Raw genomic sequence first — 24629 nt, 5'->3', positions numbered from 1 at the left:
AGGAATTAGTACAGTATACAAAATATTACATGATAACTGTAGGAATCAATCAGAAGTAGTTAGAAAGGATTGTGAAGAGAGATTGGATAAGCAATTCAAAAGAAACAATGAGGGATATATGTATGTGTCCCAAATATGCAACAAAGTCTATAAGATTTAGGATCTTGGCTTGGAAGTGTTTACATAGACATTTTATACCCCAAGTAGACTCCAAAAAATTGTTCCTCAGGTAGACATCAAATGTTATAAGTGTATTGGTTAAGAAATAGGTAATTGTGAATATATTTTTCTGGGAGTGTAACGAGGTGGCAGACTTTAAAGATTTCCTGCAGACTGCTCTGTCACTGCGTGCGCAAATTGCTGCAGTTAAGGAAATTATTTTTTGAGCTATGAAACAGAATCAGAATTGGTTAGACATAGCAAGGTCTTTCTTGCTAAATCTAATTATAGTGACTGCCAAAAAAGCAATTACTAGAAGATGGAAATCAAAGTCTAAACCAACTTTACTAGAAGTAGTGAATATAGTAACACAACTGCAATTGGGATCCTTAGAAAAGTGTAGGAGCAAATTCCACAGAAAAATGGGAATTGTGGGGATAATACATGCAGAGGAAGAACAAGGTTAAAAAGAACGCAGGATTTGAGAGAGATGTGTAATGTTTGACTGACAATAAACGACTGGATAGATTATAAGTGATGAATACTGTTTGCAGCTAAACTTATGTCAGTATAGTTTTATGATACATAATGTTTGCAACTAAAATTATGTCAATGTGGTTTGTTTTCATTTATATAAATGTATGATTGCCTCTATCATACGTCATAATTTAATAAAGATGTTTCTTGTTTAAAAAAAATCCTGAAAGGCTTTGTTTCCTATCACTGAGGTTATGTAGTAGTACAAAAAACTCTCTACACCATGAATATGTGATATTGGACATAGAACATCATAATTAGTAGGGTATGAGGTTGCAGAGCTGCTTTCTTGCTGGAAAAAATGTATTGTTATTATTTTTGCCAAACTGCAACTTTTGCTGCATCCGAATTTTTTGCTGCATCCATTTTTTTTAATCTTGGATTCTGCTGTTTATTTTGTGATTAGGGAGGCAGAAGTATTCCGGAATACATAACAGGAATGGGTTATACAAAATGCTTCTCTTCAAAAATTAATCTTTACACCATGGCTTATGTACAGTGCATAGTGTCTATGTCCATGGCACTTTTGGCTTATGTCATCTGCCTCTTGGTTACAATACACTGACACTGCTATCGCATTTCATTTATAGCTTTGTGCAACCTTGGAACAGCAACAGTAGGTCACTACCCAGAGGAGCAATCCAATTTGCTGTCCAGTCTGAGTCACTGTTAACACACACATCAAAAAGGATATCAGCCAGAGAAACTTGGTAAAGTCATTGTTTGCTTAAAATGCTCTTGATAAAAGGGGCATTACTGAATATGTACTTGACAATATGCTGAGGCCACTCTGCAGCAAAGTAAAGCAAGGATGAGGATGTCATGGATATCTATTTTGTTAATCTACAGGGATTGCCCTGGTATTCCATACTAGCACTGGCATCAGTTCATTTGAGAAGATAATGTGTTGACAAGCTGACCCTCATGTACCTATATTTGACTTATTACAATATTTGATTAGTTAGGGTCAGAGTTACATTTATTAACTAGGATTATATTTTCTTTCTATAATTTTTGTTGAGCTTGTTTATTGACTGTTCTTTTTAGTATGTACTAGACCTGATGTTTGCATCTTCTACCCCTGAAGTAATGAGCATTTGTTTATTTTGCTTATATCTAACTGTGAGATCACTACATTCTGGAGGTGGGTGAGGTGGAGTGGGAGTGAGGGGATGTCTCTTTCCTTTCTTGATAAAGAGAACTGCCCACTTGCATTCAATTCAGTCTGATACTGATGGTCCATCTTAGCAGGATGAGTTTGTTCTTGAACATGGGTCACCAATGTTGCATATAGAAACGTTGCTGCCTGCTGCTCCATGAATATACTACTAGAACTGTTGTGGTTCCGCAATAAGCTAGGCTAGGAGTAAATATGGTTTTGTTAAAAGGGACATAATCTGAGCCCACTTTTAAGAGTCTCTGGAGGAAACCATACCTTAAAAATGCATAGATATTATCAGCAAGGACTCACTTAAAATAATCTGCAGAGGCAGTAATTAAGCAAATAAGGCAGGCAATGGAGAAGTCTCATCATATTAATGACCTCAGGGAGACAGCTTTCCAAGCAATTGTCTAAAAGGTCTGAGAAACGTCTGTACCACATCATTTCTTCTCTGCCTAAACCATTACTGTCAAACAGAACTGAAGAAAAAATAAAGGTATTGTCATAGTAAAGAAAAAGAAAAATCCATGTTAGAGGATACAAGTCAGATTAGGATTGAAGTATAGGATAGTAGAGTCTCTGTAAGAGTCTTTTTACAAATGTGTTATTTTAATAATGCTACTGGTACTGTTGATTTCATGATTGTTTCTTATAACCACCTGTTTATTTTTTGTATTTAGTTTTTATTTAATAATCAGGTAGATGGGCTGATTCTTGGATCATTATCAGCCATGACCTTAGCAAGGTGCACTGAGAGACAGATACCTACATCTATCTATATATCTATATCTATCTATCTATATATATATATATATATATATATATATATATATATATGTATCTATATAGCTATATGTGTGTGTGTGTGTGTGTGTGGGTCTACTTCTATAAATCAAAAATCCATAATACCGAAGACCAGAAGATCGAGACGAGAAGGACGAAACTGAAAATCACAAACCGCGTAAATATTCCCAGGGAAGTAAACACTTGCCCAACACAACATTAAAACACAGTGCACTATCTAAAACCCACCTAGGTGGGGGGCTACACCCCCATTCCCCCTAACTATATATACCAACTTGTGCATCGCACTACAGCGGAGAAGGGGCATAATTCCCCAAGTTGGGCAAGTGTTTACTTGCCGTATGAATACTTATATGGTTCGTGATTTTCAGTTTCGTCCTTCTAATCTCGCTCTTCTGGTCTTCGGTACTGTGGATTTTCGGTATAGAGAAGTAGACCCATATATAGACATATACTCACACACACAAAAGGGCATAATAATATATACAGAAAACTCATGTACAGGACATAGAGGCTTGGCAAATGCAGTTCAAAAAAAACAAATACTTAAACCATATGGCATTTAAAAAATGCAAAATACTAAATACAAAGGATACAATTACAACCTGCACTATTGTTATACAGGGATAAAGACATGGCTACTACATAAACAACATGAGTTCAACTACTGGTTTGTGTGACTGCTGGTGGGGAGGAGAATGGAATGAATGGACTTTGCCCACTTACCACCCCTTAGAAGGAGATATGAACTGACATGTTGGTATAACAGGCTTTGCTTTTCAGCCTGGTAGAAACCGGGATGCAGACTGGAGACTGGTGGCCAAGCGTACAGAAAGGTCTGTGCTTGTGTCCCACCTTGAGGGGGGTAGGAGAACTACCAGGCAACTGCTAACTGTAGGCAGAGGCTTCTAACACTTAGTGATTACAGCACATAGAGGGCAGAGCCACTCAAGAAATCCCATCTTGGCTCAGTAAGATTGGTCCAGGCTTCTCTGCTTCCCCTTCCACAAATAGGGGGTTGTACAACCAAATAACCATGGCATATGTGTGTGTGTATATATTGTCTAATGCATGATTTGTTTGTTAGTTAATACAGGCTTCTTGCAGTTGCCAGAAGTAAAACCCAATATCGTTTTAATTAGCACTTTTGCTGTCTTCATTCCAAACTGAATTTCATCAGATTAAAAGGTTCCAGTGGCTTTATTGCTTAAACAGGAAAACCCTACACTGCCACCTAGTGGCTATCAAGCCATACTGCTTAAAAATAAAACTACTTTGAACAGTAAGATCTTATTCAATAACCAATCAATCGAACTTTGCTCTGCAAAAATACACTGAATACAATCATGAACATTATTTACTTGTTACAGTCGTAATATAAACTAACCACCATGTTAAAAGGTGAAATGACACCAAATTTCTATAATGTTATAATTAAATCTGTAGCCTTTTAATTAATATAATAAACTGATATTATATCACTGATACCCGGGGGACTGGTGCAATTTAGCAACACTTACCAATATACGCTTCTCAACTTGCACTTCCCAGTTACCCGCCCTTTTAAAAAAAAAGCACTTTTTCCAGTACAAAAAAAAAAAGAAGTTATGTCTTACCATAACGTTCCATCTGTGTTGTCGATCTTCAATTATCCTTTGTGGGTTCAGTTCCATATCTCAGAACTGACTAAGCCATTATTCCAGCTCGCGCCTTCCAAAAACTCCCAAGCTTAACCTTATCCATAATGCTCCACTAAGGATTACCTCAGATCGAGTTTGCAAAAGATAGTGGCAGACAGTAATAACAGATCGGAGACCATATCTGTATTCATAGAAAGAAAAAACAATCTATTGGGCTAGATCCGTTCCACTAAGAAACCCGAAAGGCAGGGGTAAGTTAGGTGGGAATGTCAAGGATAAGTGACGATTTTAATCCTTGACTGTGGGACAGAGTCCCCAGGTACCTGAATCTTGGGAGGTCTCAAGGAAGTATATTCCTGAGCACCATGGAACCAAATGATGCTCATCCCCCAGACACAAGATCCAGCTTGTAATGAGTAATAAAAGTATGCGGGGATGCCCAAGTAGTTGCTGCACATACATCCTCTATAGAAGCACTGGAATGAAAGATTGCAGCAGCGGCTATTGCCCTTGTTGAATCTGCCTTTACAGGTCCTGGTAGTTGCACTTTCTTTTTGTTATAAATGAAGGTTACACAGTCCTTGAGTCATTTAGCCAGCATAACCTTAGAAACTGGTTTGCCCAGAGTAGCAGAAGAGAAGGAAACAAACAGCTGATCAGATTTTCTGAATTCTTTTGTTCTGTGAAGGTAAAAATGCAATTGTCTATGAACATCTAACAAATGCAGACAATATTCACCCTTGTTTAAAAATTTGGGGAAAAATACAGGAAATTGTATAGTCTGGTTGACATTAATCTCAGACACTATTTTTGGTAGAAAGGAAGGATTTATTCACAAGGACACCCTGTATTTATGAAAGATTAGGTAAAGAGGCTTGCAAGATAATGCTTGTAGCTCAGATATTCTCCTAGCAGCAGTTGTTGTTGTTGTCTTTTGGCTTTTCCCGGTTAGGGGTCGCCACAGCGGAACCCCGGTCCGCTAATGATTGGTAGTTGATTTTTACGTGCAGAGTTACCAGCCCTGACGCACAACCTTCAACGAAGGTACGCCCTATTCACGCACGTCTCCACGCAGAAGACACTCTAGCTGAGAATCGAATCGGACAGCATCTTACTGTGAGGCGACAATGCTACTGCAGCACCACCACCGCAGTAGATTCAATAATCAAAAATAAGGTTTTTCACGATAAATACTTCAAATCACAATTTGCGGATGGTTCAAATGGGGAATTAATTACAGACTGTAGCACCAGATTCAAGTCCCAAGGTGTAGAATGGTCTTTGTATGGAGGTATGAGCATTAAGGTTCCTTTCAGAAAGGCTTTACAGTGTTTGTGGGATGTTCAAACTGTATCATTTAGATCATTATGAAAGTTTGAAATTGCAGCTAGATGTACCCGATTAGTCAAGTAGGATGCTCCTGCATTAAAAAGTGATGCTAAAAATTCCAAGACCCTATCAACTGGTGCAGAATATAGATTGAGATTACCCTCTGTAGCCCATTTAAAAAATTTTTACCACTTGCTGAAGTACAATTGATTAGTCGAAGGTTTGTGGGAGGCTAGAACAATTTGTTGAACTGGGGAAGTGAGACTCGTATGCCTGGCAATCATTGGAACTGGAGAAGCCATGCAGTGAGCTTGAGATTTTGATGATTCAGATGAACTAGTCCCTCTGGATGGGACAACAGGTCTGGAGCTAGGTCTAGCATCCAAGGTTTCTGAATTAGGTGAGACCAAAGAAAAGGAAAACACATCTGTCGATGCCAGAATGGGACAATGAGAATTATCCTGTTCTTTCACCTGTTGGCTTTCTTCAGAAACTGGGAAATGAGAGGAATTGGGGGAAAGGCATACAACAGATCGGGGGGGGAGCATCGTGAAGGAGAGCATCTCTTGGTGACTCCCGCGGAGGGGGGAATCAGGGTAAAGTAGCTGCTGCACTTGTTGTTCGGGGGGATGCAAAGAGATCACAGCAGGGCTGGCCCCATTGGCGGAATATGCTTTCTGCCACCACAGTATTGATAAACCACTCGTGAGCATTAGGACGGTCCTGTTCAATTTGTCCGCAATCACATTGGAGCTCCCTGGAATATGCATTGTAATTAGAAAGCGTTAGGAAGAAATTGTCCATTGCCATACCCTGAGTGCTTCTTGACAAAGAGAGTAACATCTGGTTCCCCTTTGCTTGTTGATGCACCAAACCACTGACATGCTGTCTGTTTGGATCGCAATCATTCCCGAAGGGAGGGTTTCTTGAAATGCTTGTAACATCAAAAGCACTGCCCTCATCTCTAGAACACTGATGTGAACTTGGCCTCTAACTGGGACCAAGTACCTTGAATGGTCTTTCCCAGATAATGTCCCTCCCACCTTATCTGGGATGTGTCCGTGGTCACTATGGCTTGGGGTTGAGGAGAGACAAAGGGTTGGCCCAACAAAATTTCATTGGACTGAAGCCACTAACTCAGGTCTTTCTTGCAGAGATTAGTAATCATTATCAGATGGGACCATTGAGATGCCAAGAGTCACTGAAGGATCTGCATGTGATATCTCGCAAGGGGAACTAAGGTGATGGAGGCTGACCCTGAACCTATAGTTTGTAACAACAGTCTTGCAGTCACCTTTTTGCTGCAAATAATCTGACGGACTTTCAATTTTATTTTTTTACGTTTTTCTGGGGAAAGAGACACGATGCCAGTGTGTGTGTTTAACATCGCTCCTATAATTTCTAATTGCTGTGTTGGCTCTAGATGGGATTTTTTCATAGTTTACAGTAATCCCCAGTGAGAAGCAAGTCTGAAGAATGTAGTTTCTTGCCTGCAACAGTAGATGCCTGGTGGGAGCAGTAATGAGCCAGTCATTTAGGTATGGAAACACGGGAAATCTTTGCAGTCTGAAGTGAGCTGATACCACTGCCATGCATTTGGTGAACACTCTGGGGGCTGTGGTGAGACCAAAGGGCAGGGTTCTGAACTGCTAATGACTGGCTCCCAGCTGGGAGCACAGGAATCTTCTGGAGAGTTTGTCCATTTTTATTGATAATACGCATCCTGAAGATCTATTCAGCACATCCAATTGTCTTTTCCAAAGAACAGAAGTATAGACTGAACCATAAGCATCTGGAATTTGGTTTGTTGAACTGACTTATTTAATACACTGAGATCCAGATTCGGTCTCCAGTCCCCTGATTTCTTTGGCACTAAAAAGGATCCTGAGTAAACTCCAGATCCTATTTGACTCTTCTGTCGGGCAGTTTTTGAATTTCTAAGACGGATGCATCCCTGTGACTGGATGGAATGTCTGGGATTATTTTCGAATGCATGTTTTTTTTTTTTTTGAAAATGGGATATTGTAACCTCTGGTTATAATCCTCTGCACCCAATTGTCCATTGTTATCTTTAGCCAGGCAGGTAGGTGCAGAGATAATTGTCCCCTGACTGACTCCAGAGGATGTCAATCAGGCCTCTAGTCAGGAGTGCTGAAAGCAGCTACCAGGGAAAGAATCCCTGGAGCCCTGATTTTGCAGGCCACCTCTGCATCGCGCATGGTGTCTTCCATTGTAAACCCCCTCCCCCTGCTCCAGGGGGAGTCATTGCCATGTGAGCTGTGGAAAGGTCCTTGGGACATTTTGAACCATAGCTTCCCACTTCTCTGGTTCCTGGAGTAAGACCATTGAGGACTGGAAAAGTGTATGCCCACGGCAGAAAGGGTATTTCCATCCTTCTCATATCTGGTAAGGGTCTCTCTAACTTTGGGGCCAAAAAGGGATGTTCTGTCAAAAGCAGTTTTGATGAAAGAAGACTTGAATGGCACCACAAATTCACATAAGAGCATCCAGGCGTGTCTCCTCATAGCTACACCAGAACCCGCTGCTTTAGTCATCCCTTCGTCTATGTGCACAATGAGCCTCATGGACGAATTGCATATTGTATCAAGGGTTGCTAGCTGGGAAGCTACTTTGTACTGATCTCTCTCCTCTACTGCTCCAGTCAGAGTGTCTGATAGCTCCTTTATCAGATCTCATTGAAGTCTCATGAAATATGCCATGAAGTTCAAGGACCTGAGAGCGAAGGTCAATGGAGCATATACATACTTCCTGAATCTATCTCCATCATCCTAGACTCTTTATTAGAAGGATGGATAGTAGGACTTTCATCAGCAAGTTCCTTTTTGGTGGATGCTGCAACCACCATGGCATCTACTGGTATCCCATTAGCCCAATGTTGCTGACCCTGAGAGGCTAAAAAAATGCAGTCTGGTCTCTTGGGAATTGGCTCGATGGAATCAGGTATCCTCCAAGCCCACTGCAAGATCAATTTAATTAGATTGTCAGTGGGTGGAGAGATCCAAGAGGTAGATGGTAGGGCATGAAAAGCCTCAAGGTATACTGATTCCTCTGAGCAAGGCTGATTGGAAGTCTAGCAACCCCTCTATTTCAGGATCTCTAATATGTCTCCAAAGGTGATATCTTCTAGGGGTGACTTTAGGAAACCTTCCCCTTCATTAAAATCAGTATCTTCTTTGTAAGACTCTTTAGGGCAGTCCACCTGCTTCCTCTTGCACTCTCTTTCTTCAGGGGTATCTCTTCAGTGGGAAGGGCCAGAGAGGTGTCTGAAGAGGACATGATGATCAAGGTGATCCTGAGGTTTCTGTGCCCAGGGCAGAGACAGGAGGAAGCTCTGAGCAAGAGGTACAGCAGGTATTTTGGTTCGATGAAAGTGGTATCAACTGTGAACCGGCAGTGGACAAGGCCCTCTCCATGGCCTGGAAAGCAGGCCCCCCCCCCATAGAGAAATGAGAGCCTGAAACCAAAATAGACTCCTTTGGAACCGTGGTTCCATCCCCCACCAAGGAAGCCACCTCCGAAGCCAAAGCCAGAGTCAAGCTCAAGTGTGCCATAGCCCCAAGGAACATGGATGACGCCAACAACACCAGAGTGGAACCACTCATCCTGGAACCAACAATGAAGCTTAGACCCTGGGAGGTCTCTGGTTCCAACAGAACTGAAGAGCTCAGGGCAGTTATTGGTGCCAGAGATACAGATGTGAGTGGCACCGAGACAGCTGAAGCCAGGATTGTTGGTACTGGGAACTACAAAGGCTCAGTTGGAATCAGAGGAGGAACAAGAACTGTTGCACAGACAGGTAAAATTCCAGAGCCAGAGTGGCTAGGAACTGAGGAAGTGGTCAATCCCCTTGCCGACGGGGCTGGTCCACCAGTCTCAAAGCATCGGACTCTATGAGGCTGTTGGTGGAGCAAACCGAAGAGATCGATGGGGACCAGGGTTTCTCCAAGAAGGGACTTGGAGGTTGGTCTGCAAAAGGGTCTGACACTGCTGAATATCTTGTGCATGGCCTGTCTTTAAATGAAAATTCCTTAGGTTCTGGAATGAAGGAGAGAGAAGATCCTGAAATTCTTAAGTCCAACACAGTAATGGGTGCCAAAATAGTCGGTGCAGAGGATGGCACCAATGGTAGAAGCAGTTTCCCACTCAGTTCCGCTGAAACTTTGGGAACCAGGGAAGTCTTTGCCATTTTAATTGGTGGCGCCAATGAGACTGCCGGAACTGAGTGGCTCCTCTTTTTAGATCCTTCATATTTGAAGAAGAAGAAGAAGGGGAGCTAATGTCAGTTTTAGATTTGACAGATACAGATATGGCCTCATCGAAGCTCGATTTTATAAGGTCTTTTAAGATGAGTTTGTTTTTTTCTTTCTACAAGGGCCCAGTGACTGACAGATAGCACAATCTTCTTGAAGGTGCACCGGGCCCAAGTAATAGACACACAGAGTGTCCATCAGAGTTTGGTAATTTATGATCACATTTCTGCCATCTTTTGAAGCCAGAAGTACCTTTAGCCTTCTCAGCCATGGCAGAAGAAACACACAAGCACACAGAAAGAAAGGTAAGTTTAAAGTTTTTTTTTTTTTTTTTTTTTTTAAATAACCAGAGAAAAACATACCAACAATGGTACAAAAGGTTTACTGTAGCGGTAATTAAAGAAAAGGATGGAAGAAAGGTACTAACAATGGTACGAACAGATTACCTTAATGGTAAAGAGAAAGCAAAAGAGAGGGGAACTACCAGTGATGATACTCAGAAGAAAAAAAACACTACCCATGTTAAGAAAAAAGCTAATAGAGGAGCTGGGTAAGTGAAAAAATTGACAAGGAATAAATAACAAAAGAGCTTTTGAAGAAAGAACACAAAGTTTGAAGAAATACGCTTGCTTGAGAGCTGGCAGGATAAACACATCTGTCACTAAATGCGGCAAACGAGATCTGAGGTAATCCTTAGAGGAACATTATGGGTAAGGTTAAGCTTGAGAGTTTTTGGATGGTGCAAGCTGGAATAATAGGCAAGTTGGTTCCGAGATACGAAACCAAACCCACAGTCAAGGATTAAGTGACAACTGACAACAACAGGTCAAAGATTTCTTAAAATATGCAGAAATTACTGAATGTTTATATACTGCATTATTACCATCTTTCTTCTTAATGGCATAATTATGTTGGTAAATTGTAAGCTTCAATGCCTTTAATGTTTTACCAACATGAAATGCAGGGCATGAACTACATTGTGCTAAATAAATCATGCCCTTAGTGTAAAAATTTAATTTTCCATTAGGGTAGACCAATTGTGGAAAGGTGCCTATAGTAAAACTGGCACACTCAAAAACATCGACATTGGCTGCAAGCACCACATTTGTACACTCCTTTCACAGCCATGTGGTCTCACTTTTTCATAACACAGCTCTCAAATCTCTTCTTAATGTTAACCCATGGTCTAAATACCAAAGTAGGGCTGTTGTCCAAAACATATCCAAACCCTGGGCCATAATAAAGCTAAACCAATTTCTTTTTAAAATATATTTAACATCCTTGGTAGCTTTATTGTAAACACATACCAAAGCCCTGTAAAATGCATCAATATTTCATGATTTACACTCTCTACAATAGCAGTAATTCTTACTGTAGTGATATCAAAACCATACCTCAAAACAGGTTTACAGTGGTGGGACCTCTTAGCAATAATGTCCTCTTTTAGAGACTGTATAAAGTCTAAAGGGTACTGTCTGTCTTGAAACATTTGTATTAAAATGTTTACCTACTCACCAAATTTTGTATCAACAGAAATGACAATCTAATGAACTGAATTTTAACCACATTTCATTTCTGCCATAAGAGATGGTAATTGTTAAAGTACAATAAACTGTTAGAATATGTTTTTTCCCGTAAATTATCAAAGAAAAATACCTACTCTCAACATCTACCCATAAAATAAATGCATTTTCCAAAACTCTCAGGTAAACCTCAATGTTATTAGCAAAAGAGGGGGAAAAAACAAACTTTTTTCTCCCACCACCACAAAATAATATTTGCAGAAACTGGGGCTACTGATGCCCCCATAGCTACTCCATTAATTTGTTTGAAGTACTCAGACACAGAAAATACAAAGTTGTTCAACAACAACACAATGTCCATGGCTTCCACCAGAAAATTGATAGTGCTGGAAGACATCTTAGTGCCACTTGTGAAAGCTTCATGAAACCATTGCAGCCCTTCCTGATGTGGAATTATTAAAAACAAGTCCTTAACACATCAAAACCAAAATGTAACATCTTAGTTGAACTGGTCATGGTGCAGTTCATTCAAAAATGCTAAGTGTCCTTAAGAACATAAGGTTTATTATCAGAAAATGTTTTTAAGGTATAATCAACATACTTGGCCAAAGGCTCGGTTTTAGAGCCTCTCACTGCCACAATAGGAAGAATCAGAGAATCGTCTACTGATTTATGGACTTTTGGAATACCAAAAATATTTGGTATAAGAGGTTTGTCAACCCTCAAAAATTAGAAAGTCTCACCATTCAACCCAAAATTTGTGATATGTCCTCCTGCCAAAAATCAATACGCTGATATGCAATGGTAATCTCATTTTTACTAGCACCCACAAAAAATTGCCATTGTTAAGATATTGTAGCATTTTTTGAGAATATAAAAAACAGTCCATCAACACAGCACCCCCCCTTATCAGATTTCATTATTCTAACTGACCAATTTCTGGTGAGCTCCCTCAAAAGTTTGTTCTCCTTGTTGGATAAGTTGTAAAAATGTAGTTGGCTTTCAAACCTCACATTTCCTTTTTGAAAGCAGTTTTAAAGGACATTAAAAGAGGGTTCAATGGGGGATTGAACAAAATGGATTTCTGTAAACCACTTAAACATCCTGTAATGGAGGCCCATGGGATATATGCAAATGATCCCTTAAGGACATCAAGTGTTTCAGCTACATGGCTTCTGAATGCCCATGATTTATGACTTTTTAAGTCTTTACAGAAACATTCAGACCAATAGAGCTAAACTCCACTAGCTGTGGACTTGCATGTTTCGTCCTTTTTACCTCATCAGCTATTAATTTTAATAGCTTATCTCTCAATAAACAAATCCTTGTTACCAGCTTTGCATACTAGTTTCATCTCGTAAACATTTGTTTGCTTCACTTACTTGAAATCATGTTAATGCTAGCCTAGTGTGTTAAATTACTTTTCAGTGAGCATTTAAGAATGATTTTCTTTTTTTTTTTTTTTTGCTATAACAAGAAAGTACTATCACTTACTGCTCGGATCACAGTTAAGAGAATATAAAAAATATGGTACCATATTTAAACTATTTTTATTTTGTGTTGGTAGAAGAATTTATTGCTTCATAGTCGTATACTAGGCTAATGAACACAGGAGCATTTTTAAGCCTAGCCATGCATCCTTTAATGTATCTGACAAGTTTGAGAATGATAAGATTATTCTAAGGGGTATATATATAGACTAGGTCTTGGGTGGCTAAGCATTTACAGGCTGCCTCTATCCATTAGGCACACAGGTGCCAGACCAGGGGTGAATTTCTGATTTCTCCATCCACTGGTTCAATTTACGCTTAAATTGGGTTAGGGAAGGATTCTGCTTCAAATGAACGAGAAGCCTGTTCCAAAGAAGGGGTAGTCTCTGAGACGCATATCTGTCCCTCTAACATGTCCCATTTATGTCACAAGCATGGTTTACAGCCCTAGATTGGGTAATTCTGATGCTATTTGTCCTGCAGACATGCAGAAGGCCCATCAGAGCAGGATCCATGGATGCCTTGTATGAGTGGTATAGAATGACCCTCAGCAGTCTGTAGCAGACTGAGTAGAGGGATAAGGCTTTGAGTTACTCTGCATTGGACATGTTGTTTACCCCCTGTATCCTTTTTGTGAGGAACCTCTGTGGGCATTTCAGTTGCTACATGTACCTGGTCAGGTATATTCTGAAGGGGACATTGTACTAAATGATTGATCTGATAACGTCCAAGTATAGTGGAACAATAATGTCGTTGGACCTAGATATTATACTCTAGCTTATTAGCTGCACAATATAGAATGATTTCCTTACTACCATAGCCATAAGATGGCTGAATGCCAGATTACTGTCTGCATGCTTCCCCAAATCCCTGCTGGCTGGGTCTACTCTTGGGGGTGTGTTGTCAATGATGTAGTTTCCAAGGGAAGCCAACTTCTAAGTGGGCACACTTGTTTTAGGCAGGCCTTCTCTGTGCATTCATTTGCCAATTTCATATAAAGTGTTACCAATAATGTTTGTTAATTTTCCCCTTCCGCCTGCTTTAATATTTTCTCAGTGGCTTGCCACTTGCTGCACCTCACTGTCCCATTTGTTCCTTCTGGCATTGACAGTCTGGCATTCCCAGGTTGAACCAGAGCCCAGTGCCCATTTGTTCCCATCTAGAGATCCTTTTTAGCCCATTCATTCTTCTAGAAGGCAAGAGTAAGGCATTCAGGAGCAGATCAGTTGCTGGTGCATAACAGTGCTTTCCACACCTAAAACCTTCCTAGTAGGTGGCGTATCTTTTCTATGATGGCTACCTGGTCAGGGAGAAGCATGCTTAGTTCCACACATGCAAAGCAGTGAACCTAACTAGCCTCTTGCACACATGATATCCACCGAATGGTAATGGTGAATAATGTGACAGGCCAAGCTGTTTCCCACCCCCAGGTTGGATAAGCTGGTATACATCACCCAAGTCCATTCTCTTCTTTCTGGCCCCTCCAGTGACAGTACTGCAACTCAAGCACTGGTTGCTTAGATCACAGCCAGGATTCATCATTCTATGCCAAGGGGTCAGGATGAGGTTTGTTAATTTTTTTATCACAGTTTAAAAGTTTAAGTAATGGCACATTCACCAGAAAGTCAGTCAGGACAAACACAGGAGACCGCAGTGTCAAAAACACACGCAACCTCCACAACCCTCCACACCACATACCACGCATAGTCTACACACCTGTGTCTCACAACCACAAAGGCCTAATCATAAACCCAACATATTAGTCAAAGGAGACTCCATTGTGAGACACACAGATGTGTCTCTCACCCGGCTGGATAAGGAGAAAGTCACGATTAGTTGTCTGTCAGGTTCCAGAATCCACCATATTACACATGTGCACACGTCTCTCAACAACGGGTACTTTTATGACTCTGTCACTGTCCATGTTGGGGTGAATGACTTGAGATGTACTTTCCTGGACTATATAAAGAGAGACATGATTGAGCTCGCTGAATATGTGTCCCAGGCAAGTATGTCCATAGCCTTAAGCAGCATTCTACCGTCACCCAGAATGATGCCTCAATACAAACAGAAAATGATTGACTTTAGCAACTGGCTTAGTTTCTGCTGTCATTCCAGGGGTATCCAGTACCTGACAACTTGGTTAGATATGATCGACAGACCAAGATGCTTTGCTAGAGATGGCCTGCATCTGTCTCACCTGGACTTTAGGCTTTTGGCAAAGGTCCTTGCCTCCCCCATAAGTGCCTTTTTAGGAAAAGTCCTGAGGTCAATAAAACCAACATAAAATTTTCAACAAAATGCAAATTAAAGGTCGTGCTGCTAAACGTTAGGAGTCTAAACATGAAACTGCACTCATTGCAAGCATTCTTAACCCTGGAAGATGCTGACACTTGTGCAGTCACAGAAACCTGGTTCAAAGCTATGGAGAGCACCCCAGCCTTACTTGGTTACTCGTCCTATCATACATTCAGACCCCAAACTGTGCACAGCCAAAGGAGGTGGAGGTTCAATATATATTAATGACACACACACACCTCCAGGCTGGGCAAACAGTATGATGCACAGGAGACACTCCAGGTGCAGTTAACTGTTGACAAGACCCCTATTCAAATCATAGCTAGCTACAGGCCCCTAAATTTGACTCAAAATGCCCACTCCACCTATCTGGACCTCTTCGAATCTACCAAGATTCAACCCATTACCCTGATCATGGGTGACTTTTAACTACCCAGGCATAGACTGGAAAAGAAAAACTACTCATGCCAGAATTCAAAAGCCCAGAGATTCCTCAATTTTATCATTGCAAATGCCTTGGAACAGCTAGTCGATACCCCCACAAGAGGCGATAATATCTTGGACTTGGCATTAACTGACATGAGTAACCACTACGGCATCCCTACTGTATCATCCTCCCTGGTAAGATCCAACCATAAAGTGGTCACAGCATCTCCACTGACCCCCCTCCCCCCTCTAGCTAGGGTCAAACAAAAATTACAGCCTCTGAGGGGTGGTATAAACAGCTTCACAGCCCCTCCTCCTCTGTTAGAACTGGCACCAATGTCCAAATCTACACCAAAGTACTATATGAGCACTTATACAGATGCATGGAATCAGGAATACCTGACAGAACAAAATCATCCTCCGCAAGGAAGAGTAAACCTGTCTGGCGGACGTCTGCAATAAATAAACTATATAATAAATGGAAAAAATTGCTATCCAGGACCAAGAAGCAGATGCCCAATTGGAAACAATTTCTCCTTAGCCTGAACAAGCAAATAAGAGCTCTAGTGAAATCTTCTAAAGCCAACTTTGAGTCCAAATTGTCCACATCTACTAGAGACGATCATATGGCCTTCTTCACATATATCCACAGTCTCAAAAGAAGCACCCAGATCTGTTCAGAACTGGTGGTCAAGGACACCACATACACAAATGCAGAATCTATAGCCAACCTACTGGCTGACGGATTCCGCAAAAACTTCACCCCTCTGTCCCCCCACCAGTAAATCAGGACATCCCCAGTACCTGCCCCCTCCCTTATCTCTAGGAAACAGGTCATCACTGCCCTCTCAAAGGCAAAAAATACAGCCTCCATGGGACCCAACTTCCCAGGCTGCATCCTACATGAACTCAGGCATGAACTTGCAGCACCATTAGGCAGCCTGTTCAACCAAAGCCTGAGTACTGGCTTGTCCGAGCCAAGTGGAGGATAGCCACTGTCATCCTTTTACACAAAGGTACAGCATACACCGATCTGGAAAATTATAGACCCATCAACCTAACTAGCCTGATCTGCAAGGCCATAGAATGGGTTATCATGGATCTTATTAATAGGGACATTGGCAACCTCCAAACACTCAGCCCCACACAGTTTGGCTTTGTCAAGGGAAGGTCATGTCTGGTAACTCTGGTCAACTTCTTTGAGACAGTCACCAAAGCCATGGACAAGGGGAAGACTGTACACACCACCTACCTTGACCTTGCCAAAGCCTTTGATACTATTCCCCAACAGGGCATAATAGATAACTCTCTCAACTAGGCATCAATCCTTATGTTATCAGATGGGTAGCAAAATGGCTCACTTATGGAACCTACCTAATCAAAATAGGGGAAGCCACCTCAAGCAGTAGACGCCAGGGATCGGTCTTGGGGCCTGTGTTATTCGGGATATACTTCTCTGAGGTGCAGGCCAAAACCAGTGGGCTATGGCTGACAAATTTTGCAGATGACTGCAAGCTGGGCATGGTCATCAAACCTCAAGTGATGTGGACGCCCTCCAAGAGGGTCTCACCCATACAAATGACTGATGCCAGAAACATGGCCTGAAGCTAAATGCCAAAAAATGCATCATCATCCCCTTTGGGGAGAGTGATGCCCCCCACATATTATCACATTAATAACAATGTCCTAAGCACTCAATCAGTCGTGAGGGATTTGGGCACCCAGGTTGATAGCAACCTGACTTTTGATTACCATGTTGCTTCCATTGTATGGAAAGCTTTCTTACATGGCCCACCTCATAAGTAAGGGTATCTCATCCAGGGACAAGGAGGTCATAACATCCCTGTATTCTTCCCTTATAAGGCCAATTATTGAGTACAATGCCCCCTTCGGCATGTACCTCGCAAAGCATATGCAGCAGCTGGAGAGACCACAGAGGTTTCTCAGCAGAAGAATCCAGGGCCTCAAACATCTACCCTACAAAGATAGGCTAAAAACCCTGTGCCTCTACTCAATTTCATACAGACTCCTTAGAGGTGACCTCTATCTGGCATACAAAGCAATCTCAGACCCCACCTTGATGGGACTGCTGCATATCAACAAGTCAAGCTCCACTCATGTAACCCGCACATGCAACCTCAACCTGGTCTCTGACATCAATAGGACTTGTTAGTGGAACAGATTTGTGACCCAGCGACTCCCCCATCTGTGGAATATACTCCCTCTCCAAGTGAAGCAGAGTATCTCATCATCCCTTTTCAAACGCAATCTGGATAACTGGATGGGAAACAGAAAATGCACCCCTGGGATTCCACCTGTGCCCTTGCTGGACAGGGACTTTGGGTGCTGACTTGTCTAAACATGGGCTAAACTCTTGGCTAGGCTTACAAGGGCCTCAGGGCCAATAGCCTAGTAACTTCCTATGATCCTATGAAGATTAAGTGGCTGAAGGCATTGTCTTCCATCTTGGGAATAAAGACATAAGTCTTCATGTAGCAGTGCTGACGCCACCTAGCCCTGGGAAAGTATTCCCACTAACATATACTGCATTTGGTTCCAGTCAGCAACAGAAAGGACACCTAGGAGGTACAAATATTTTATCATTTATGAAAACTTTGCTTGGTGTCATTGCACATTTATTGCATTGTTAGGATACTTATTTATTTTATTTATTTATTTATTTACATTTGTTTACTGGGAAAGTCTGACTGGGCCAGAAGCCCATTTTCAACAGAGGCCTGAGGAGAAAGGCTCCACAGAAATATAAGCAAAATACAATAATTGGATTGTAACAGTATACATACAGTAAGATGGAGAATACATATCATCTAGTTAGTCTATACAAAGTAGTATTCAATACAGTTTTCTAGTAGATACAGGCTCAAAAAGAAACAACAAGAACTGCAGTGAAGATCACTGTGAGAAAAATAAAATTAGTACTGTGTACATATTAAGTGATAGTTATGAACAAATGCGATTTTCTTTATATATATTTTTGAGTAGTAATAAACGCTGAGGAGAGGGAGAAAATGAGGTAAGGAGTGGACAGTGTGTTGAGAGAGTTACAGATGTCTTGTCAGTCGGGTTTGGTGCAGGAGCAATGCCAGTTCTTGGACAGATGTTCAAATAGTAGTTGTTTGAAACTGGTAGATTCAGGTGTGTTTTGGAGGGTGTGGGTTAGAGAGTTCCATAATTTGGCTATTTGATTTGAGAATAGGACATTACCATGAGTGTTGTTAGCTTTGTTTACTGTGAGAAAGTTTCTTTCTGCAGATCTTAGACTTCGTGGGCATGAGTAGGGAAAAAGTTCCTGGAGGGATGGGCAGCTGTCAGGATGGAATATGATACTGTGTGTGAATTTAAGTTGGTAGAGATGGAGAAGGTTAGGTAGCTCGAGCCAATTTAATTTATGCAGAGCAATACAATGGTGGGTTTGGTAGGGAAGGTTGGCTGTGAAGCGGGCTATTTTGTTGTAGCAAGTTTCCAATTTGGTTAAGTCTGATTTTTTTAAGTTGGTAAAGAGGGCGAAAGCATATAGGAGTGTAGAGAGGAGGAAGGTTCTAGATATAGCTAGTCTGGTATTGTCAGTGAGGAATGGCTTGCTTCTGTAGAGTGAGCCAAGTTTGATGTGAACTTACTTAATTGTGATGGCTATGTGTTGGTCAAATCGGAGTTTGTCGATTGTCATACCAAGGAGTTTTGTATGCTCAACTGGTTGGGTGACTGCGTTGTTTGCCGAGAGAATGGTGAAAGGAGGTGTGGTAGCTGAATGTTTGCTACTGGTAAATAGCATTAACTGTGTCTTTTTGGGGCTGAGGATTAGTTGTGATTTACTTAAATATGTTTCTATATCATTAAAAGCTTGTTGGACTACTATTTAGAGGTCTGGTAAAGTATCTGCTGAGTAGATTAAAGCTGAATTGTCTGCATACTGAACTACCCTAGCGTGTGTTGTGGATGAGGCTAGATCATTGGAGAAGATGGGGAAAAGAAGGGGTCCTAGTATGGACCCTTGAGGGACACCAACCAAAACAGGCAGAAGTGGTGAGAGTCTGGATTTCCATCATACTGCTTGTTGTCTGTCAGAAAGATAGCTTAGAAACCAGAAGAGGGAAGTCTTTGATAGGTTTAGTGAGGCAAGAGTACTAAGGAGTTTCTGATGGGAGACAGTGTTGAATGCTTTTTACATGTCTAGGAAGACTGATGCTACTTGCTGGTTTAAATTTCTCAGTTGGATGATGGTATTAGAGAAATTAGTTAGTGCTGTGGTGGTGCTGTGTTTCAGTCTGAAACTGTGTTGGGAGGGAGAGATAAGCTTGTGAGGTAACAGGTATTGTAGTAATTGAGTGTGGATACAATGTTCCAGAATTCTGACATGGAGAAAGGATGGCTATGGGTCTGTAATTGTTTAATTCTGTTGATATTCTTCCTTTATATAGAGGGGTGGTATAGGAAATGTTCCATAATTTTGGGGGCATATTGTTCTGCTATATACCTACTTACCAGAATGGAGATAGGCAGAGTTATGGCATCAGCTGAAAGTTTGAGATGCTCACTGGAGAGTTGGTCAGCTGCTAAGGAAGAAGATTTCATTTTTTTTTAATATTGTTCTTATGGTGTTAGTTGGGACAGGTTTGAGGTCAAAAGAGTTGTTGTTAGTTTCCGGTTCCACTTGAAATAATCGAATTACCATTTCATCGAATTGCAAATCATCGAGACCAAATCGTCGAAAACTCGTTTCATCGAAAACTCATATCATCGAATCTCACATCATCGAAAACTATAAAGCAACTACAAATAACATTCCACAAAGTTTTTACTATGTTTATGCAGGGGGGCAAGCCTGCACCCATGGGGCCCACCACACCCCGTAAATAAATATACCAACTCAATGGTTGTACTACAGTGGAGGAAAGAGGTTATTTACTAACCCCACTGTAGTGTGAACTTGGAGTTGGTATATTTTATTACGGGGGGTGTGGGGGCGGAGCCCCACACATGGGGGGTGTAGGGAGGCTTGCCCCCCTGCATAAACATGGTAAACAGTGTCTGGGATGTTATTTGTAGTTGCTTTATAGTTTTCGATGATTTGAGATTTGATGATATGAGTTTTCGATGAAATGAGTTTTTGACGATTTGGTCTCGATGATTTGCAATTCGATGAAATGGTAATTCGATGATTTCAAGTGAACCTAGTTTCCACATTAGGTGGAAGAAATGGTGGGGTGGAATTGTTCCCTGTAACTAAGGAGAGGATGTTGTTTATAAAATAGGTGTTGATTTGTGAAGCAATACTCACTCTTTGGTTATTGGCTGTTGGTTCTGGGCTTGTAGTTTTACCTGGGTGGAGGAGTGAATTAATTGATTGCCAGAACTTTGTGGGATTGTTTTCATATTTGTTTTACATAGATATAGTACTTAGAAACTAAAAGATACCACTGTGTGGCTGCTGGCTATGATTGTCAGTCCCTCATCCTGCCACTTGTCCAGGAAATTAGAGGTTAAGGCACACAGTGCAATCATAAAAGTAGGTAGCACAGTAACCCAAAGATGAGAGAAATATAGGAAGGTACAAGGGCTATCGTATGTACTGTTGGGTCATGAGGGAAGCACACCAGTCCTTATTGTAAATTTAAAAAAACCTTACAGACCACATGTGACTGAGCAAATAGGAAGGTTAGGGATACTAATTGCTTCTGCCAGTGATGCCCACCACTGTGCATCTACATTTTAAAAAACTCCCTGGTTACTGCTGACAGGCAGGCCAAAGATATACAAAAAAGTCCTAAATGCCCATAACATGAAGGCATCACTGTTATTTCTCACATAATTGATTCCTAGGTTTTCCCAAAAGGAAGCGAAAAAAGTTGGAGAGCAGTGTGTTATATGAACTGTTAGATAACTAGTAAATTTAACATACATACAAAGGAGATAAGTCTAACAAGTGTACAGTAAAAGAAGATCCACACCAGGTTTATAAGCAGTCCAGAAATACTATTCAGTAGGGTGGAATTTCTAGTAAAATACAGGCATTAACATTTTTAATTGATATTACAGAAAGCCAAGGAACGAGGAGCTACAGTTATGAAGGAACCTTGGGTTGAACAGGATGAATTTGGAAAAATAAAATTTGCAATCATAAAGACGGTAGGTGCTCTACTGATTTCCTTTATAATTTTATTTTATTTTATAAGTTGATGGAGTGGTGGTCCTTCCTCAACCACAACCTTTCTACAATCAAGGAAAAAATAACACAGAATCTGAAAGGTTGAAATGTAGAATTTAGTTGTCTAAGACTTTCATATACATTCACAAGTTGATTTATACCTGATTTTTTGGGTTATTTTACTGTGTGAGATTGTTAGTCTTACATTAGTGAGTGCTCAAGTGCAGTTTAGAGCTGCCTGCTAACAGCTGTAAAGTATGCCAGCAAATATGTGTGACTGCTGTATTAAACCAAAATGATGATGCAAAGCAAAGTCCCTTATTCTAGTAAGGCCCTTATATGCCTAGCCAAGAATTTTGCCCATGTTCCCACAAGTCAAGATTTCATTTCACATTTATGAATTCAAAACATAAGTTGACAACTGCAGCCCTCACTGATAGTTTTTGTCTGGAAAGCAGCAATTTTTGCTCCAAGACTTGGAGAAAGGATAGTGTTTCCAGTGCCCATAAGATTAAGTATGATATAAAGTGCAGCAAATACAAAGCATAATGGAAGTCTTGGGAAACGTATCAAAATGTGTGAAGGCAGACAGTGTCAAGTTTGTACAGTAAAACCCACTAACAAGATGGATGCAGGAGGTTTTAAGAAGTCTAGAGCAAGTCAATAAATCTAAAGGCAAAAATACTGCCCAGAAAGGAACTTTTACTGAGTCCCTGATTGACTAGTATAGGCAGAAAATCAGAAGATGGACAAGGATGAAAAAAAAAATAGAGACAGGTACTACCACCATTTAATGTTCATTTTAGGGTAACACTTCATTGTGTGAATGTGTCAAGAAAATAGTGAATGTTAAAAACAGGCTTAAATATTGCTTTTTTATGATTAACATGCTTTCGTATAGCGGATCAACACAGTTTAGATGGATAGGCAAGTGTGCTGCTCTGAATGCGGCTAAAGTTGTATTTAAAGTGAAACTCAGCAGCAGTAGTGAGTTGCAGAGTTCTGGCCTTATACAGGGAGTACTTTTGACCTACTTGATACATGGAATAGTGGGGTAGGTGGGGTGGACACGTAGACAGAGATAGTATAGTATTAAAAAACAAAAATTGGATAAGCTTGTGGCTTCGCAGTTTAATGAAAAGCACAATAGTGATTTATGTTTTTGCAAGATACTGTTCTTGAAAAAATTAGTTTTACAGCAGGAGAAAGTTTTTCATTGAAAGATCAACTTCTTTATAAAGAGTCTGTTTTTATTTTAAAGTATAACACTTTAACACCTGCAGGTTTGAATTGTGAAGTCAACTGGAAATATTTGATTTAATTGTTTAATTGGTTAATTGTATAACAATTGGTTTTATACATATACGTGTGTGTTTTATGATGTTTGCTACTCCTTGAAGGCCTTGTGCCCGAGGCGCTAGGGACAATAAAATTATTTTTTCTGTGGAACAGTAGACGGTTGTTTATTTTATTTTATTTTGGTTTATTTTCTTTTCATAGTTGTGTTTGAGAGATAGTTTAGTTTCACAAAAGTGCTAAGGGTATTCTGGTGGTAAATGTTTCAAAGAGAAATGGCTACTTACCCTATTTGTGCAACGTGTACATTAAATTGGCTTAACAGAACTTAGTCTGGGGACAAAGGAAGTATGTAAGCTTTAGGGAAGATAAAATATCAGTGTTCAGTTTTGGAGAAGACCACACAAAACAGCATGCCTAGTCCCAAGTATGTTTTAGTTTCAGTTTGATTTTCTCAGGAATGTTACAAAAAACTGTATCTGGACATTTTAGGAAAAAGCTTATTCAGCAGAAATTATACAGTGATTTCTAATTAGTATTCAAAAACATGCACACTGATTGGACAGCCCAACCAGTGTGCCTGTTGTAAACTGAGCATATACCAATAGAAAAAGTCCAGTTGCTCAAGTACCATTCAGCAGCCAGACTTTTGTATTGGCATATGCTACAGAGGACAGAGCAAAATACAAGAAAAATCAGGTACATTCATCAAAACTAAAGAACAGAAACCTACCTGATTTTCCTTGCATTTCTGTGTTGTCCATCCTAAAATCTCAACAGAAAGACGCATCTCTGAACTGTCCTGATCTTTGCAGAATGCCCATATTTTTGCCTCACAGTTTTGTTCTTCTCCTTATAAAAAATGTAGTTTTCTGGCAAGCCACTCAGGATGGAAGTCATTAAATAATGACAGACATTTGAGATTTAGGCTTCATATCTTTCAAAAAAAAATGCATGCTAACACAAAACCTGTCCTTGAAGCAACATTCTAAGTTTATAAGAGCAATAAAATCTGTCAGCATTTTTACACTGAGCTTTGTCTAGGTTTCCTGTATTAAAATTGGCAAGAAAAAAAAAAACAGCAAAGGATATTCTCTTTTCTCCATTGCTTCTCTTGAAAAGCACTGATGTACTGTGAAAGCATGGGAAGGTAAACCCTTATGCATACGCAGTACATAGGTTCATAGGCTGGTACTAGGCTAACTGCCTTTGCAGGCTATTCTAAGCCTAGCCACTTACCCATGTGAGAATCAAACCCTGAACCTTCTGTTTGTAAGGCAAACACCTTAACCATTATACCATCCTCCCACATCAGCAAACATGGAACAACGCAGAGGAACACTACAGCACTGTTGTACAAAGACATGATAAGAAAGATAAGCAACTACTTCTTTAAATAATGTCATTGTATAATAGCAATAACCCATGACTTGGTGTGGGTAATGCTGGATTTACCCAGGGTTGGCTTTGTTTGATCACTTGGGCTCCGCTTCACCCTTGTAATCAAACCACACCAACTTCAGGTAAA

The 24629-nt window shown here is 40.5% G+C and overlaps 1 protein-coding gene across 1 annotated transcript in view; it reads left to right on the top strand.

Moving 5' to 3' along the window:
* LOC122787440 (4-hydroxyphenylpyruvate dioxygenase-like) overlaps window positions 1-24629 on the top strand; it is a 705402-nt gene that overhangs the window by 395402 nt on the left and 285371 nt on the right. Inside the window, exon 7 of the mRNA XM_044054155.1 lies at window positions 21697-21786. Within this exon, the coding sequence (XP_043910090.1) occupies window positions 21697-21786 (90 nt within the window). The remainder of the gene's footprint in view (window positions 1-21696; window positions 21787-24629) is intronic.

The sequence above is a fragment of the Protopterus annectens genome, chromosome 13.part0, assembly GCF_019279795.1.
Source record: "Protopterus annectens isolate FY-2018-M chromosome 13.part0, PAN1.0, whole genome shotgun sequence".
In the NCBI taxonomy this organism is placed as follows: Eukaryota; Metazoa; Chordata; order Ceratodontiformes; family Protopteridae; genus Protopterus; species Protopterus annectens.
This window is presented reverse-complemented; position numbering and strand designations above follow the sequence as displayed.